Here is a 15022-nt window from a genome sequence, read left to right on the forward strand (position 1 = left end):
ACTATTACACAAACCATTGTGCAAAGCGCCACCTACACTCCAGAAAGTGACCATGAAATTCCAAAAGTACTTGCATAATGTGAGATACAGGCCCTGTAAGGAATTTCTCAGAGCAGACATGGTTTCAAGATCACCTACATATAGCAAAATCAAGAATCTACAGAAAAAGGAGTTTGGAGGAAATATGGCTCACTTACAAATTTTTAAACAAAATTTTGACAAGCTCAAACAAGAAATACAAAATAGCCCAACCGTACAACAGCTTGAGAGATTAATTCTAAATGGACGGCCAACAAAAAGCACCCAGGCACTTCCACACATGAAAACTTATTGGGACTATACAAACTGAAATAGCTGCTTAAAATGGGATTCTGTACAAAGGACACCATCTCATAATACCACACAGCGTGAGGTCAGAAACGTTAAAACTAATTCACAGTGCCTAGCCGTATACTGATAGGTGTAAGAACAGGGCCTGGCACGAATGCTGTCATTGAAGATAAGGTACGCAAGCGTGAAATCTGCAATCAATATTGGAAACAGAATGAAGAGCAGCAGCAAAACTATAGGCGACTCCTGACTGCCCTTCATCCAAGGTTAATTTTGATCTATTTAAATTTAACAGGAAAGATTAACTTCTTGTTAGTGTACTACAACCAATTTTATTTTATTAATTGTACCATTGCAGAACAGGCAGAAGGAACTGCTATGAGAACAAGATGTGACCATGTGATCATGGGGGGGATGGATAGCTCAGTGGTTTGAGCATTGGCCTGCTAAACCCAGGGTTGTGAGTTCAGTCCTTGAGGGGGCCATTTAGGGATCTGGGGCAAAATCAGTACTTGGTCCTGCTAGTGAAGGCAGGGGGCTGGACTCGATGACCTTTCAAGGTCCCTTCCAGTTCTAGGAGATGGGAGATCTCCATTTATTTATTTATCAGCAATCCCTGGAGGTTCAGAGATGTAGTTACTGACAGATGTCCAACACCATTGGGTTTTAGTAATTAGCTAGATTACTGTGTGGTGGTTTGTTTTGGTTGACAGTCTACTTATCTGCATTTGATTTGATTTGCCTTTTTTTTTTTTTTAATTAAAAGGAATTTGTAACAGTAGCTAAAGGAGTAAGTAGATATTGACCCCAGTCCTGTGATAACCTTTTTAATGCAGAAATGTCACATGGCTGAGGCCAGAAAACCAAGATCAGTCTCTGAACGATCTTGTGTCTCATACCTTTAGACAGTCACAGGTGCAATATTTTGCTGTGATCCTTTCCCTCCCCTGTATCACTTTCCCAATTCCCGTATCACAAGTGTGTTGGTTGTGTTTTCATATTCTATACAACAGGGCAAAGGGCTATAAAATACTTCACTCCTCAACTTGTGTAAGTCAGCATAAGCTCTATTTCCACCAATGGAGCTATGCCAGTCTAAGCCAGCTGAGAATCTGGCTCACCGTTCAGTTTGCACATTGAAGCCAACACATGACAGTCCAAAATGCAAATCCCAGCTCATTTCAGGAGTCATTTAAAATATAAACAGATCAGAACAGCAGATCATCAACATGTGAGTATCAGACTTGTCTGGCCACCAACACTAGAAGCTGAATGACTGAGCACACTTTTAGAAACAAAAGTGTGGGATTTTCAGACGTGCTCAGTGTTGGCCTAATTCTGCTCCCTCTGAAGTCAACGTTAAGACTCTCACTGAATTTAATGGCAGCAGGGAATTTAATACTGAACCACCTTTGAAAATCCCACCCAAAACTGGCAATGAAAAGTTTAACTGGTACAGTGGCACTGACCAACAAAGAGTAAGACATCTGTTATAGCTGCTGCATCATAAAATTGACAGAGACTTACCAGCATGAGCTTTGAGTATATGAGTTTTCAGACGGCTATTATAGGAGGACTTGAATGGGCAGAGTTTGCAACGGAATGGTTTATGGTGTCCGTGATGAGTCTGCATATGGCGATCCAAACTTGGCAAGGGAGAGCAGAAAAAGGAAACATAAAATATTAAATAACTTCAGCTACTACTTCATATGCCAGGCTGAAAGCATAATGGGCCATACTCTGCTACCCTTCGTCATGCTGGGTACCACCTTAATCCAATGAGGCAACTTGCAAAGCAAGGTAGTATCTAGCATGAGGAAGGGTGGGAGAACTGAGCCCAACGTTATACAGAATGCAAGCCACTTAAACAGGATAATTGGGAAAAATCTGGTGTTAATCTTATCCAGAGTTAAACAGGATAGGTGCTATGGAACCGAGCTGGTTAAAAAAAACAAAAACACAAGACAGCAATTTTGGGTTTAGCAAGAGTCTTTGTGAAAAGTTTGCCCCATTTCCCCCTCCAATCAGCAAGTTTTGACATTTTTCAACCTGCTCTACTGTGGAAGCCTCCTTTTGGCAAAGAGAATAGAAACTGGTTGGTCTGTTCTGGGGAAGATGCCAGCAGGCTGTGCAGGAGCCAACCATGGAGTTCCAGGAGCAAAAAAAGATGGTTTGAGAGAGAGATTTGGGAGACAGTGCATGGAGCCCAAGAAGAAAGGGTGGGTAGCAGGGAACATCTATGCTAGGATCTTCTTTGTGAGAAGTCAAAGCAAGAGAGGGGGGGTAAGAAACCCTTTCAGATTCCAGACTCTTTCTAATCAATCTTTATATAACAGCTCAACCCAGAATTACATTTGATTTAGAAGAATGAAGCACTAGGCGATCATCATAACGTTTGACTCAGAACCCTGGAGTGTGGAAGCTTCTCTAAACCAGCCGATCTTCCTGAGTCCACAAATCTCAAGAGAGCAAGCACCACTTTAGGCTGGGCTAGACACATCCCAACAACAGCCTCTTCTCATGGCACGTTAAAACTTTTGACTCTTATCCTAGTTTCAGCCTGCGTGCGCACGCGGTGCATGGCAATAGACTAATGGGAGGGGGAAATAGCCTTTAGCCTCAGAAGTGCTTCCGTTTTATTTTCAAATTTGCTTATATTTCACTTAAATTGGCAAATTCATACTAAATATCAGCAGCTTCACACACAATGCAGGGATTCCTGCTGCATTTTTCATCCTGTACTACCACAAAAAGAGCCTGACCTATGAAAATGCCTGTCCAACGGTGCAAAAGCTGCACACTTAGTCCATTCAAATTAACACTGGATAGTAACCAAATATACAGTACGTCTTTATTTACAGGAGCACTTCATAGCAAAATAATTTTATTGTAAATTCAGTAAGGAGATATAATTACTGTCATTCCAGTGAAATTAACGTATCTGCTCAATGAATAAAATATGCTGAGCATCCATTTGTGTCGATACTTCATATAACAAAACCCCATTTTAAATACCTGACACGGAAACAAACTTGCTTAACAATTAAAACAGATTGCCAGTCCAGAGACGTATAATATAGAATACTAGTCCATACAGGACCGCATACAATTAAACTCAAACCATAGGCCCCACCTCCAAGATTCTCTTCCAATCAGTTTTTCTTTAGTTTTTTTTTTTTTTTAAGCTTGCACTACGGATTTTCCTCTCTCCCAATTATCTATTTTACCCAAGTTGAAGAGATGAGGTAGATTGCACCTATTTCTATGGCAACCACAAATTCACAGAACTCCACCTTGATCCTCCCTATTTAATCCCAGCACTTTCTTCACTCAAGAGCAAGTATAACACTTGCCAGGGAAGAGTGCAGGCAACCTCAGTGCTAGAGTTGTGTGTGTGAGCGGGGGTGGAGGGGGTATTTTAGTACAGAGAGCAAAGGTTCTCGCTACACTTTTAAAGTGACACAATCTGTATTCCACCAATGCAGTTCTGCCAGGGCCTGCAGGTTCAGTATGGGAATGTCTCTGCTCAGAAGCAGCCCCTGTGCCCACCACACCCGCCCTGGGGGATGCCCTGTCCTTTTACCTCTCCGAGCCTGTAAAACAGATTATGGTTATAACCTGGCTTGGGGTGCTGGTGGAAGTGTCGCCTGTCTAGAACACAAGATTTGTTTTCTGTATCCTGCTCTCTCCCTAGGTATGGATTTGGTTGCAGAGCAGACACACTTAATCCTGACTTACGATGTTGTGGATGATGCCACAAATTTTTCAGACAGAACAGAGCATGGATTTTCCCTCCTTCGCTGGATGAGTAGGTGTCTCCTTGGAGGATAGATGAAGCATGCATGTGTTCTCAAGCCTGTCCATGGGGGTTGGGGTGGGGGGGGGGGAGAAATCCTACAAAATACTTTTTTAAGGCCCACCGCAAAGAAATGTAAGTTTAAAAAGCCAATTAAGAAGCTACCTCTCCCCCCAGTCTAAGAAAACCTTTACCACATACTTTGTGAGAAGTTTGCTTAGTTCTGCTAACACCTAATTTGTTGCATCAGAAAATGGAGTATGTTGTGGAACTCATTCAGAGAAGAGCCCTGTACTCTTGTGGATAATGTTTTCATAGAACAATTTACATACCACAATAAGTTCAGCTCTTGAGAACTGCTCAGCATTAAAGAGACTACATCTCTCTAAATCAATCCAACAAAACTCCACTTCCAACAACAAAAATATCACACTGCTATCTGAAAACTGTTGCTACAGGTAACACCCAGGTTCCTTATTTATGAATATTTCCCTCTTTTCTTTCCTGTTTATTTCATGAATTTGACAGCACTGTGAAGAAGGTCAGTTTCATTGTTTCCTCTGTGTAGGAAGTTTGCCGCTTTTGTTTGTGTGTGTTCTTCCCCCCACAGAAAAAAGGAGACTGAACATTTTAAAAAAAAAAATATGAAAAGAATCAGAGACATTGGTAAGGGGACTCAGAAGAATGTGAATACCCGAAAACTAGAAAAAAGGGGGGGAAAGCAATTAAACAGTAAAGGTGTCCAGTTTTCAAGTGTACAGTGCTCCCTGTAATGTCAGCACATATGAAAGCAGTATCACTGGTCTGTACTTCTATTGCAAAAACTTACTTGTGCCTGAAAGCAGAGACAAAGGAGCAATACTGGCAGCTGTACTTGTCTTCACGGGTAAACATGGCCAGAGCCAAATGACTTCTCTCATGAGATCGCAGACCCTGCATAGACATCAAAACCCGGTCACACTGGCTGCAGTGGTAGCCCCCAGGCCTGGTTTCATCTTCCAAGGATGCTCCAGATTCAGCTTCTGTAAATTCCACCATGCCATGGTCTTTTGCTCCCTCAAAACCCTCCAAAGTTGTGTTTGAAGAATCTTCCGCTTCCTGCTAAAAAACACATACCCCCCCAAAGCCATCAATTCTCTCTCCCTTCTGCCTTGGGTCTTCCCCATGTGTTAACTTTACTAAGATTCCCTTTTCAGAATGTCTCCTGGAATCCCACTACATCTATGTTCTAAAGATATCCCTGCACCGCTCCCATATCATCAATGGCTTTCTTCGGGAAAAGGTCCCACAGTTTCAAATCTAATCTAAAAAAAGACTAACTCTCACAACTGGCCCTAAGTACTATTGTCAATGTCAGCACAAAAGCCATGGAATTGGAGTAGAAACTGAGCTAACAACCATCTAAGCCCTGGAGGTGGATCCCCTAAAACAGGTTAGAGACATAGAGGATGGTGGTATGGAGGAAACTTGCATTGTCCTTGCCTCTGGACTAACCCAGACCTCCCCTTTCAAGGGCTGCTGAGCAGACACTTTCCACCAGCACTAAATTCACGAGAAACAACAGGCACTCTAAGAAAACACTACTCCTCTTCAGAAACAGTTACCTGTTTCCTGTTCCCCTCCCTTAATCTTATTCATCATGGCACATATTTTGTTGTGATCAACAGCTGAAAATGGGTTGAGAGGGTGGCCCCACATTCATTTGATCTTGGTTTTCAACTTTCTTGCTCAACTACTTAAGTAATTTCCTTTTGCTCAAAAAGATGGCGACGATCCTGTAGGCTACACTTGAAAAGGATAGCTGGGTAGGAGAAAAGGGACAATCTCTTTTGTAGCATCACGTAAGCAAAAGGGGAGGACACTGAAAGGACAACAAAATAATAAAAGCCCTCTTAGGTAGAGCAGTTCAGACCTTTCTGGATTTAGTTGCTCTATAGCAGTATGCAGTAGCGGTTATGAAACAGGGGATTGTGGGGTCAGCTCTGCTACTCAACCCACTCTGAATTCTCACTGCAGCAAAAGGAATGTGTTCACAGCTCCTGCAGCATGATTGCAGGCACACTCCCCAGTTGATATCCTGAAGAATCGGCTGTGAGGTAGTAACCCCCAGTCCTCCCCTGCACACCAGATTTCCTAGAAGCAAAAGTCCATTTGCACATGAAAAATAAAGTGAATTTACAATTAGCCTCTTTAGTTGGGCCAATGGTTCAGGTAAATGACTAGTTAGCCATCTGAATGGCTGTTTGCAGATACAAATACCCAGTTTACTTATGTCATTGTAACTATGCATGCAAGCACGTAACACACAATTTCATGTACATTTGTATGTACACACACTTCAGGTTTCCTCTTCTGAAAATTTTGCCTTCAGAGGCAAAGACAGTAAAAAAGTAGCCCAGAATAGCTGGACAAGAGCTTCCTGCTCAGAGGCCTATGCTTTCTACCATGGACAAGACAAATTCCTTTATGCAAGAGAAATGGGATATACTCAGTGGCAAAAAATAGTCTTCATGTCCTGAATCAAAGGTAGAAGAAAGTTGCAACTAACATCTGAAAAATCTAGCATTAAAATAATCCAGAGACAACACAGAAAACTGTTCATTAGATTTGGATGATGGTCTTAGTAAATCAGTACCTAATCCAAATTGAATTTAATGAGAAAGTCTGCCCACCGGCTTCAGTGAGCTTTTTGATCAGGCCTTAATCTCAAACAAACACATGGCCAGTTCTTGTAATTCTCACCTTTACGGTAGCTGTCACAGAAGAGACATTCCCATACTGAACATGCTTGCGAAGGTGATTACAGATGGCTCGAAGGGTGGGATGAACTTCCACGCAAAATTTACATTTGTATCCAACAACTTTTCTCTCCTTAAATTTTGATACATCTTCCAAGTGACCGAACGTCTGTTGGAACACATCAGTATAATCAACATATACACTGAAATTTGCTTCCAGAACTAACTTAACCAAAAACGAGAGAGAGATTACAAACATACCTTGCAACAGCATGGATTTTAAAACCAAAAACCATTAGGCAAGCCATTTTTGTTTGTTCAAACAGAAAAGAAAAAGCCCACTCTCTTGGCACTTTAAGAACAGAGGTACAGATTTTGCAAAGCACCCTAAATGACTTAGCCTTGTTGCCAAGAAGGCTAATGGCATTTTGGGCTGTATAAGTAGAGGCATTGCCACCAGATCGAGGAACGTGATCATTCCCCTCTATTCGGCACCAGTGAGGCCTCATCTGGAGTACTGTATCCAGTTTTGGGCCCCACACTACAAGAAGAATGTGGAAAAAATGGGAAAAGTCCAGCAGAGGGCAACAAAAATGATTAGGGGTCTGGAGCACATGACTTATGAGGAGAGGCTGAGGGAACTGGGATTGTTTAGTCAGCAGAAGAGAAGAATGAGGGGGGATTTGATAGCTGCTTTCAACTACCTGAAGGAGGATGGATCTAGACTGTTCTCAGTGGTACCAGATGACAGAACATGGAGCAATGGTCTCAAGTTGCAGTGGGGGAGGTCTAGGTTGGATATTAGGAAAAACTTTTTCACTAGGCGGGGTGGTGAAGCACTGGAATGGGTTACCTAGGGAGGTGGTGGAATCTCCATCCTTAGAGGTTTTTAAGGTCAGGCTTGACAAAGCCCTGGCTGGGATGATTTAGTTGGGGCTGGTCCTGCTTTGAGCAGGGGGTGGGACTAGATGACCTCCTGAGGTCCCTTCCAACCCTGATATTCTAAGATTCTATGATACATACACATCCATTAACATAGATGGATAATATGTGTTTAAATCCCTTAGGCTGCTTTGCAAAATCTCCTCTCAAGTTTTCAATTACCCCTTGTTAATGCCTTTAAAATATGCAGGTAAAACATTTGCATAGTATGAACTCTGAATTTCTGCCTAATGACAGAGCTTTATTAATTTTTAATTACAAGGCCAAATTATGCCATTGGGTGACTCCAATATAAACTATGAGTCACTCCTTCACAATGGTAAGTAGTTACTCCAGATTTACACCAGTGAAACAGAACAAAATTTGGTCCAAAGTTCATACGGGGCCTGATCCAAAGCCTGAAGTCACTAGAGAGATGCCCATTGATATTAATAGGCTTTGGTTGAGGCCCCCTGTCAGCTATATTACCCACATTATGCTGACACCGAGCCTTATTGAGTAGGCTATTCCTGAGAAAGAAATTGGTGTTATTACAAGGGATGATGACTGGGGGGATTGGGAAAAAGACAGAGGCCAGGGGCCTTGTAATAGAAAGTCACATAATTAAGTGCCAGATAAGGAGACTACTCCCAGGAGGAGAGGAGGAAACAGAAATCCCCTAGGAAGCTCTGGAAAGGGATACAGAAGGGGGGCGGGGGTGTAATCGAGCTAGAACGTTCCATTGATTTATAGAACTCATCGGCACACTAAGTCACTTGCTTGCCTGTAGCTGTTTGGCTGCCAAAGAGCACATGCATGTGGACACTAATAATAAGCAGCCAGGGAGGGGTGGGGGTGGGGGGGTGTTGAGAGAACACACACACACACTCTCTCTTACCCTCTCTTGTTTGAAATCTGCAAAAGCACCATCTGCATATTTCTGCTTGCTCAAAAGCTGTTTCCTCCTCTCTTGACGTTTGGCACGCTTCTGGAATTCCTCATTGTGACTGTTCAAGTGTGAGGTCAGTTCTGCCATGCTATGCAGTTTACTATCACAGTGCTTGCACTGGTAGGCAGAGCTCTGAGAACGGGTGCCACATCCCAGTATGGTAAAGTCTCTCTTCAAATCTTTGCTGTGGTGGTCAGTGTAATGCATACACAGCAGCTCGGCTGTGCTGAAGGACAGTTTGAAACATTTTATGCACCTGAAAGGAAGCCACTCGATTTCCTGAGCCTCATTCTCCACCTCGGGCTTTTCAAAATCATTTCTCTCCTCTCCTAGAGTCTGCTTTTCATGCTCATCAGCATACACAGCGGTAAAGTAGCCCCCCAGTTTGCTCGCATGCTGCTTCTTAGGGAAAACACCAGGGTGACGCTTCATGTAGTGGGACACAATGCCCTTTTTGCTAAAGGACTGGAAGGAACAAAGCGAGCACTTTTTCTTTTCCACTGCCCTCCTCAGCTCCTCGCTCAATTGAGGAGAGGTGTCTTTGGGAGGAGACGGAATGATCACTTTACTGGGCTTGTCACTTACCGTCCTGGAGGCTGCCAGACAATGAGTGTAATAAGCGTCAATGTCGTGCCGTTTCTGGTAGTGTGCAGCAAGCCCTTTGCGGATGGGGTTTGTGTAGGAACACAAAGCGCATTTGAAGAGGTTGTTTTTGCCTTCGGGCTGCGCCCGGACATTGTTGTGTTTGATGCGGTAGTGCCTGGCTATCCCCTTCCGGGTGGAGCAGAAATATTTGCACAGCTGGCAGCGGAACACCGTGTGAGACACGAGATGAGAGCTGGAGAAATGAGAAGCTGGCACGGTGACTTCTCCGATGTCCTCAGCAGCAATTTCCGGAGAAGCCTTTATTTCGGGGGTACCCTCCAGCTCCATGGATGCAGACACCTTCGGCGGTGACTGCGCAAATACGTCAAATTCAGGTTGGTTGTGGTATTTTTCATAGTGAATTTTAAGCTTTTCCAAAGTGCCATGGGTATAAGGGCATAATTTGCATCTGTAAGCACCATACCCTTGCTTGAAAATCCTACTCGTTTCTTCCACATCATTCTGGGCCATGTCATTAGACTGCTCCACGTCATGCACAAAATCCTCAGCGGTGACCTTTATTGACGGATGCCGTTTCTGGTAGTGTGTAAGGACACCGTGGATGCGTGTATTAATGTATGGGCAATGCCTGCACTTGTACACGGCTCCTGGGTTAATGTCTATGTCCTGTGCAAAATCTGCAGCTTTAACTTTCATGCCAGGATGTTTTTTGCCATAATGCGTCAGGAGGCCGTGCAAGTTGTTGTATTCAGACTGACACACCGTGCACTGATACGGCGTGGAGGATATTGCAGGGTTTGCAGAGGCCAGCTGGACATTTTTTTCCTGGGGAAGGCTGGAATCTTCTGCACAATCGACATCCTGTTCCATCTGTGATGTGGTTATCTGCTCTTCAGAATTAACCCTGGTCCCGACTTCATCGGACTGGGTCCCAGCTTTCTCAGCAGCATCTTTCTCCTTGATGATATCCAGCAACACAGATTCATCCCCATTCATGGCCCAAGGATGAAAAGCCTGATAGTGATTCGTAATATCCCAAATGGAAGATGCTTCAAAAATGCAGTCTCTGCATTTATAGGTTTTTGCCTCTGATTGCATCACTAGGGCTGGAGGGGAAGGATCTGGACCTGCCCAGAGTTTAGTGGCCATGTATGTATAGTCAACATAATGCTCAGGATGTCTCCTTTGGTAATGCACGAGCAAACCGCTAGGCTCTGTATGTGAATAAATACACCATTCACAGTGATAACCAGCTTCTATTAAGCCATCCAAAAATGCCCATCGTAAAATGGATGTAACTGTGGCCTTCAGGCTTGGGTGGTCTTTCTTAATATGCTTCCTCAGTGCATAAAAATAAGGCGACGTGTAGGAACACTGCCGGCATTTGAGAGCTCTTAGTTTAGCCTTGTCCCGCTCTGCATTGGAAGTGGGCGCAGGCATGCTGCTGGACAATTTTTTCTGGCCACGATCGCAAAGGCTCCTAATTGTGGCCGTGTGCTGCCTGATCACATCTGCGTTGGCTTTGAAGTCACGATGCTTCTTTTGATAATGAATGAGCACGCCTTTAACGGTCCGATTTCCATAATCACAATGCTGACAGAAGAACATTTCATTCTCAAGGGGAGCCACAGAGCTCTCAGAGCTGCCCCTGTTCAGCTGCATAGATGCTGGTGGCCTCTGAATGCCAGGTGGCATTTCACCACCCCTCATCATTGCTGCTGTGGGGGGGGTCTGCCTAATGTATTTCGCAGTGACCTTTATTTCTGGATGCCTTTTCTGATAGTGGACGAGCACTCCCACCACCGAGCGGTTGCTATATGAACAGTGCTTGCAGTAGTAGAGTTCAGTGGTGAGGTCTGGTGGTGGTGGTGGGGGAGGTGGTGGCTGCGAAGCCATGTTGGACAGTTTGGGGGAGATGGGAGTTCCCAGCTCAAAGGACAGTTGAGCCAAGGCAGAACCCCGGTCGACAGACACCACCCGCATGGTCTTCTGAATCCTGAAATATGAAGCCTTTTCTTCAGGGTGTTTTTTCTGATAATGCACCAGAACAGAATGCATGTTAGGACTTGCAAACGAACACACATCGCAGTCATACACCACAACGCTATTAACTGAAGGCTCTTTCTGATTTTCACATTCTGGACTAAAACTCTTCGAAGCATTTTTGTTAAATGTAGCAGGCACGCCAGCCCCGCGGGCCACTGGGGTGGAAGTTGCCATGGTCTTGGGAGCAGAATTCAAGATCTCTCTCAGTGTTTGTGACTCTGCATTTAACCCTTCTTGCTGCTCGACTACGTAGCTTGAAAATATCATTGCATTGTTAATTTTAACAGTTGGGTGCATTCTTTGGTAGTGCGGCATCAAGCTTCTAACATTCGGGCTAGTGTAAGAGCAAAAGCGGCAGCGGTAGATCAGATCGGAATGATCAAAGTTGAGTACATTCATAGCTTCAGGATGATGCTCACCATAATGCTGCTGCAGGTCTTCAAAGTTGGTGTAGTCAATGTAACATTCAAGGCATCTGTACACAGCACTGTGATCATTAGGGTCCAAGATATACCTAAAGCTGAACTTAATGTAAGGGTGCATCCGTTGGTAGTGGGTGCTAACACTCCTGGCAGATTTGTTGCTAAAGTCACAGTGTTTGCAATAATAAAGCCGTCCAGAATCATTAAACTCTGCATTTTCACTGTTTTGATCAGATCCATACATACTCGACTGGCTGCCCAAAAGAGATGCATTAGGCCCTTGATGATCCTTCATGTTGACAGAAGAGCAGTAATAATCTTCCTCATCTTCAGATAAAGTTAGCTCAATTTCTGCCCCATTGGTGGAATTATAATCATGTGGCATGTTCCTGAAATTAGTCTCCTTCTGAGAATCATTAGTATCTCTTCCCCACATTTGCTGGGGTGCATAGGAACTAGACACCTCCATCAATGGCTCTGTTTGTTCTTCTTCCTTGTCCAATTCTACTTCTATCTCCACTTCATTGTCTTCCTCCTCCTCTTCGTCATCCTCTACATTAATCACTGCATCTTCTTGTTGCTTGTTTTGGTTGATTTTGCTCTGTAAGTTGCTAGCTATTTCATCAATTCTAGTTCGCTTCTTCACCGGTGATAGATCGAGGGGAAAGTCATTTGTCAATTTTCGAGAGGCCTTAGCTACAAAGTTATTTTTAGATGATAACCCAAGAATTGAGGTCTGGCTTTTCTTCACAGTGCTGGAGGCAGCATGGGCATCCACCTCACTCTCCTGTGGAGCATTGGATGACGGTCCCTCGTATTTTGGCAAGTTATCACAAAAAGAATGCTTGTGTTGTTGATGAACTCGGAGACCTTTCAAAGTAGTTGTGGAGTAGTTGCACAGCGTGCATTTATAGGGGTGCTGCGAGTGGGGTTGAGGTGACTGTTGCTGTTGCTGCTGCACGGATTCCATCATTCCACCTGACTTCCTGCCATTTATATTTCCACTTTCATAAGACACTGTGCTTTCATTCAGAGAGGAGGCTATGCTTTCACTCTGGGAATTCACAGCATCCCAATCTGATGTTGTACCTGTATGACATTGTTTATGAGCTCCAAGTTTTAATGAACTCTTACAAGTGAAAGGACATTCATCGCACTTGTATACAGCCGTCTTCCCAGACAAGTGGATGTTCTCAATATGGCGGGAGATGCTTCGGCGGTGCATAGTGAGGAAAGGGCAAAAAGGACACTGGAACCTGTTCATGTATCTTCTAAAGGGTATCCCCTTTGTTTCCAATAATTTGTTACCATCAGATCCCATCAGCTGCTCTGCAGACATTCCTGAGGTCTGGTGATCCATGGAGTTCAAGCCGTTCTCACTGTCTATTTCATTTAGCTCTTCATCAGAGCTAGAGTCATTTAGCATACTATTAGTTTCCAGGTCAGCAGAAGAATTTGTCATGTCAGCTATTCCATAGCGGGATCTGTCAGACAAATTAACCATACCAGAGTTATGAGGTGACTTAGGCTTCATTTGAGGATAAGACACAGAAGAAAACTTTGAAGATGTAGAAGAATTGGGTCTGATAAGGGAGTTACTCATAGAGCCTCTGAAGTTTGAGACATTGGCATTCGGCATCTCACGTCCTGTAGCATTCATAGAGATATAGTTGGAGTTTGGGGCGGAGTTCGGCGCACTCTTGTTCTGCACATCAGGCAATCCGGTTCCATCCTGTTGCTGTCTCAGGCTTGACAGTATTTTTACCATGCTGCGATGCTTCTTCATCATGTGGTCACACCAGCGTTCCCTTCGAGGGGTCTGATAGCTACACCATTCGCAGCAAAAATTGCCCCTGGACTTTGTTAAAGGCTTGACCATGGATTCCAAGATGCTACGCTCTACTACTTCAGCAGGCAGCTCCTTGCAGGATTCCTGCACCGGCACGGATGCAGATGCTGATTCAGATATGGCAGCTGCAGCAGCAGGGGGAGTTGAACTCTCCTTTAGATTATTTTTGTGATACATTTTCTGGTGCTTAATAATCCTTGCACGCCTTGGTGATTTATAGGTGCAGAACTGGCATGAGAAAACTTTGCCAAACCCTTCATGCATCATGATGTTGTAATTTAAGGATCCAGCAGCAGGCGGCCCCACCGAGCTCCCTCCAGCTTGTGTGCCATGCACTTTTCGGGTATGTTCTATGAGAAGGTTTTTGGATCTGAAGTAACGCACACAGAATTTGCACTGGAAAAACTTATTTGTTGGTTTAGGATTTGGGGCCATGTGCTGGCTATAAAAACTCTGGCTATGGCTATAATAACTTCCAGTCCCCATCTGAGCTGCATTTTGCCCTAAAAGAAAAAAAAAAAAACACAAGAAATAAATACATACAATTTCTTCCCCACCTACCACTCAATGATATAATACAATATTCAACAAAAATCACATCCCTTTGGGTACATCAGTATTCCAATGCACGCAGTGCACTGAACTATCTCATTTATGATTCTCTTCTGTACCTACTGCGAAACTCTGATATGTGGGACATAACGTGGAATATGTATTACTTCTAAAATAAAAGTTTCTTTAAATAAACACACTAGTTTCAGAAGTTCACCAAAAAAACCCTACTTCTAAAATTCTTGATGATAAAAAAAAACAGATAAAGCCCCATTTCAGTGGTTACATACAAAGCAGTAATCAGAACCGATAAGGCAGTAACTAGACAAAGCTCACTTTCCTGTCATTACAATAAAATTAATGAAAATTACAAATTAAAATATGCCAAGACAGGCAACAAGAAAGAGGGGTTTATGTTTACCTGCAATTTCATCTGCAATTGTAAATTCATCCTTTACAGAAGAAAATTCGACCTCTGTCTGGTTGCTAGCATTCATGGAGCCAGACCTTGGCTGGCTAGGACTTTCCTCAGAAACATCTGTTGGCTGCAAAAAAGCAGTGTGAACATCTTGAATGTGAGCTTTAAGGTCTTCATAGGATGGAGCTCGAAAATCGCAGCCATCGCACTGCAGCACCTCCATGGTCCTGGATAATACTTTTACATCAGGAAATTCTGAAAGAAAAGGAATGTGGGAGAAGCACTTGTTACAGAAACACCATTCAGTGAACTGTGACTAATAAATAAAATCAAGCTTGTCAGCAATAAGATTTAGTAACCTCCAGAAATGCTAACATTACAGAAGCAGAAACTCA

At 43.5% G+C, this 15022-nt stretch overlaps 1 protein-coding gene across 6 annotated transcripts in view; it reads right to left on the reverse strand.

Moving 5' to 3' along the window:
- ZNF462 (zinc finger protein 462) overlaps positions 1-15022 on the reverse strand; it is a 116821-nt gene that overhangs the window by 48784 nt on the left and 53015 nt on the right. For 4 of the 6 annotated variants that reach the window (XM_054031669.1, XM_054031671.1, XM_054031670.1 and 1 more), the window contains 5 exons: positions 14631-14882; positions 8684-14160; positions 6869-7033; positions 4956-5227; positions 1858-1976 (listed from right to left, as the gene is read on the reverse strand). In XM_054031669.1, coding sequence (XP_053887644.1) covers positions 1858-1976; positions 4956-5227; positions 6869-7033; positions 8684-14160; positions 14631-14850 — 6253 coding nt within the window. In that variant the 5' untranslated portion in view covers positions 14851-14882. Of the gene's footprint in view, positions 1-1857; positions 1977-4955; positions 5228-6868; positions 7034-8683; positions 14161-14630; positions 14883-15022 lie in introns of those variants that run through there. The other 2 variants (XM_054031672.1, XM_054031668.1) reach the window with 2 other exon arrangements.

Source organism: Malaclemys terrapin, chromosome 6 (assembly GCF_027887155.1).
Source record: "Malaclemys terrapin pileata isolate rMalTer1 chromosome 6, rMalTer1.hap1, whole genome shotgun sequence".
Classification (NCBI taxonomy): domain Eukaryota; kingdom Metazoa; phylum Chordata; order Testudines; family Emydidae; genus Malaclemys; species Malaclemys terrapin.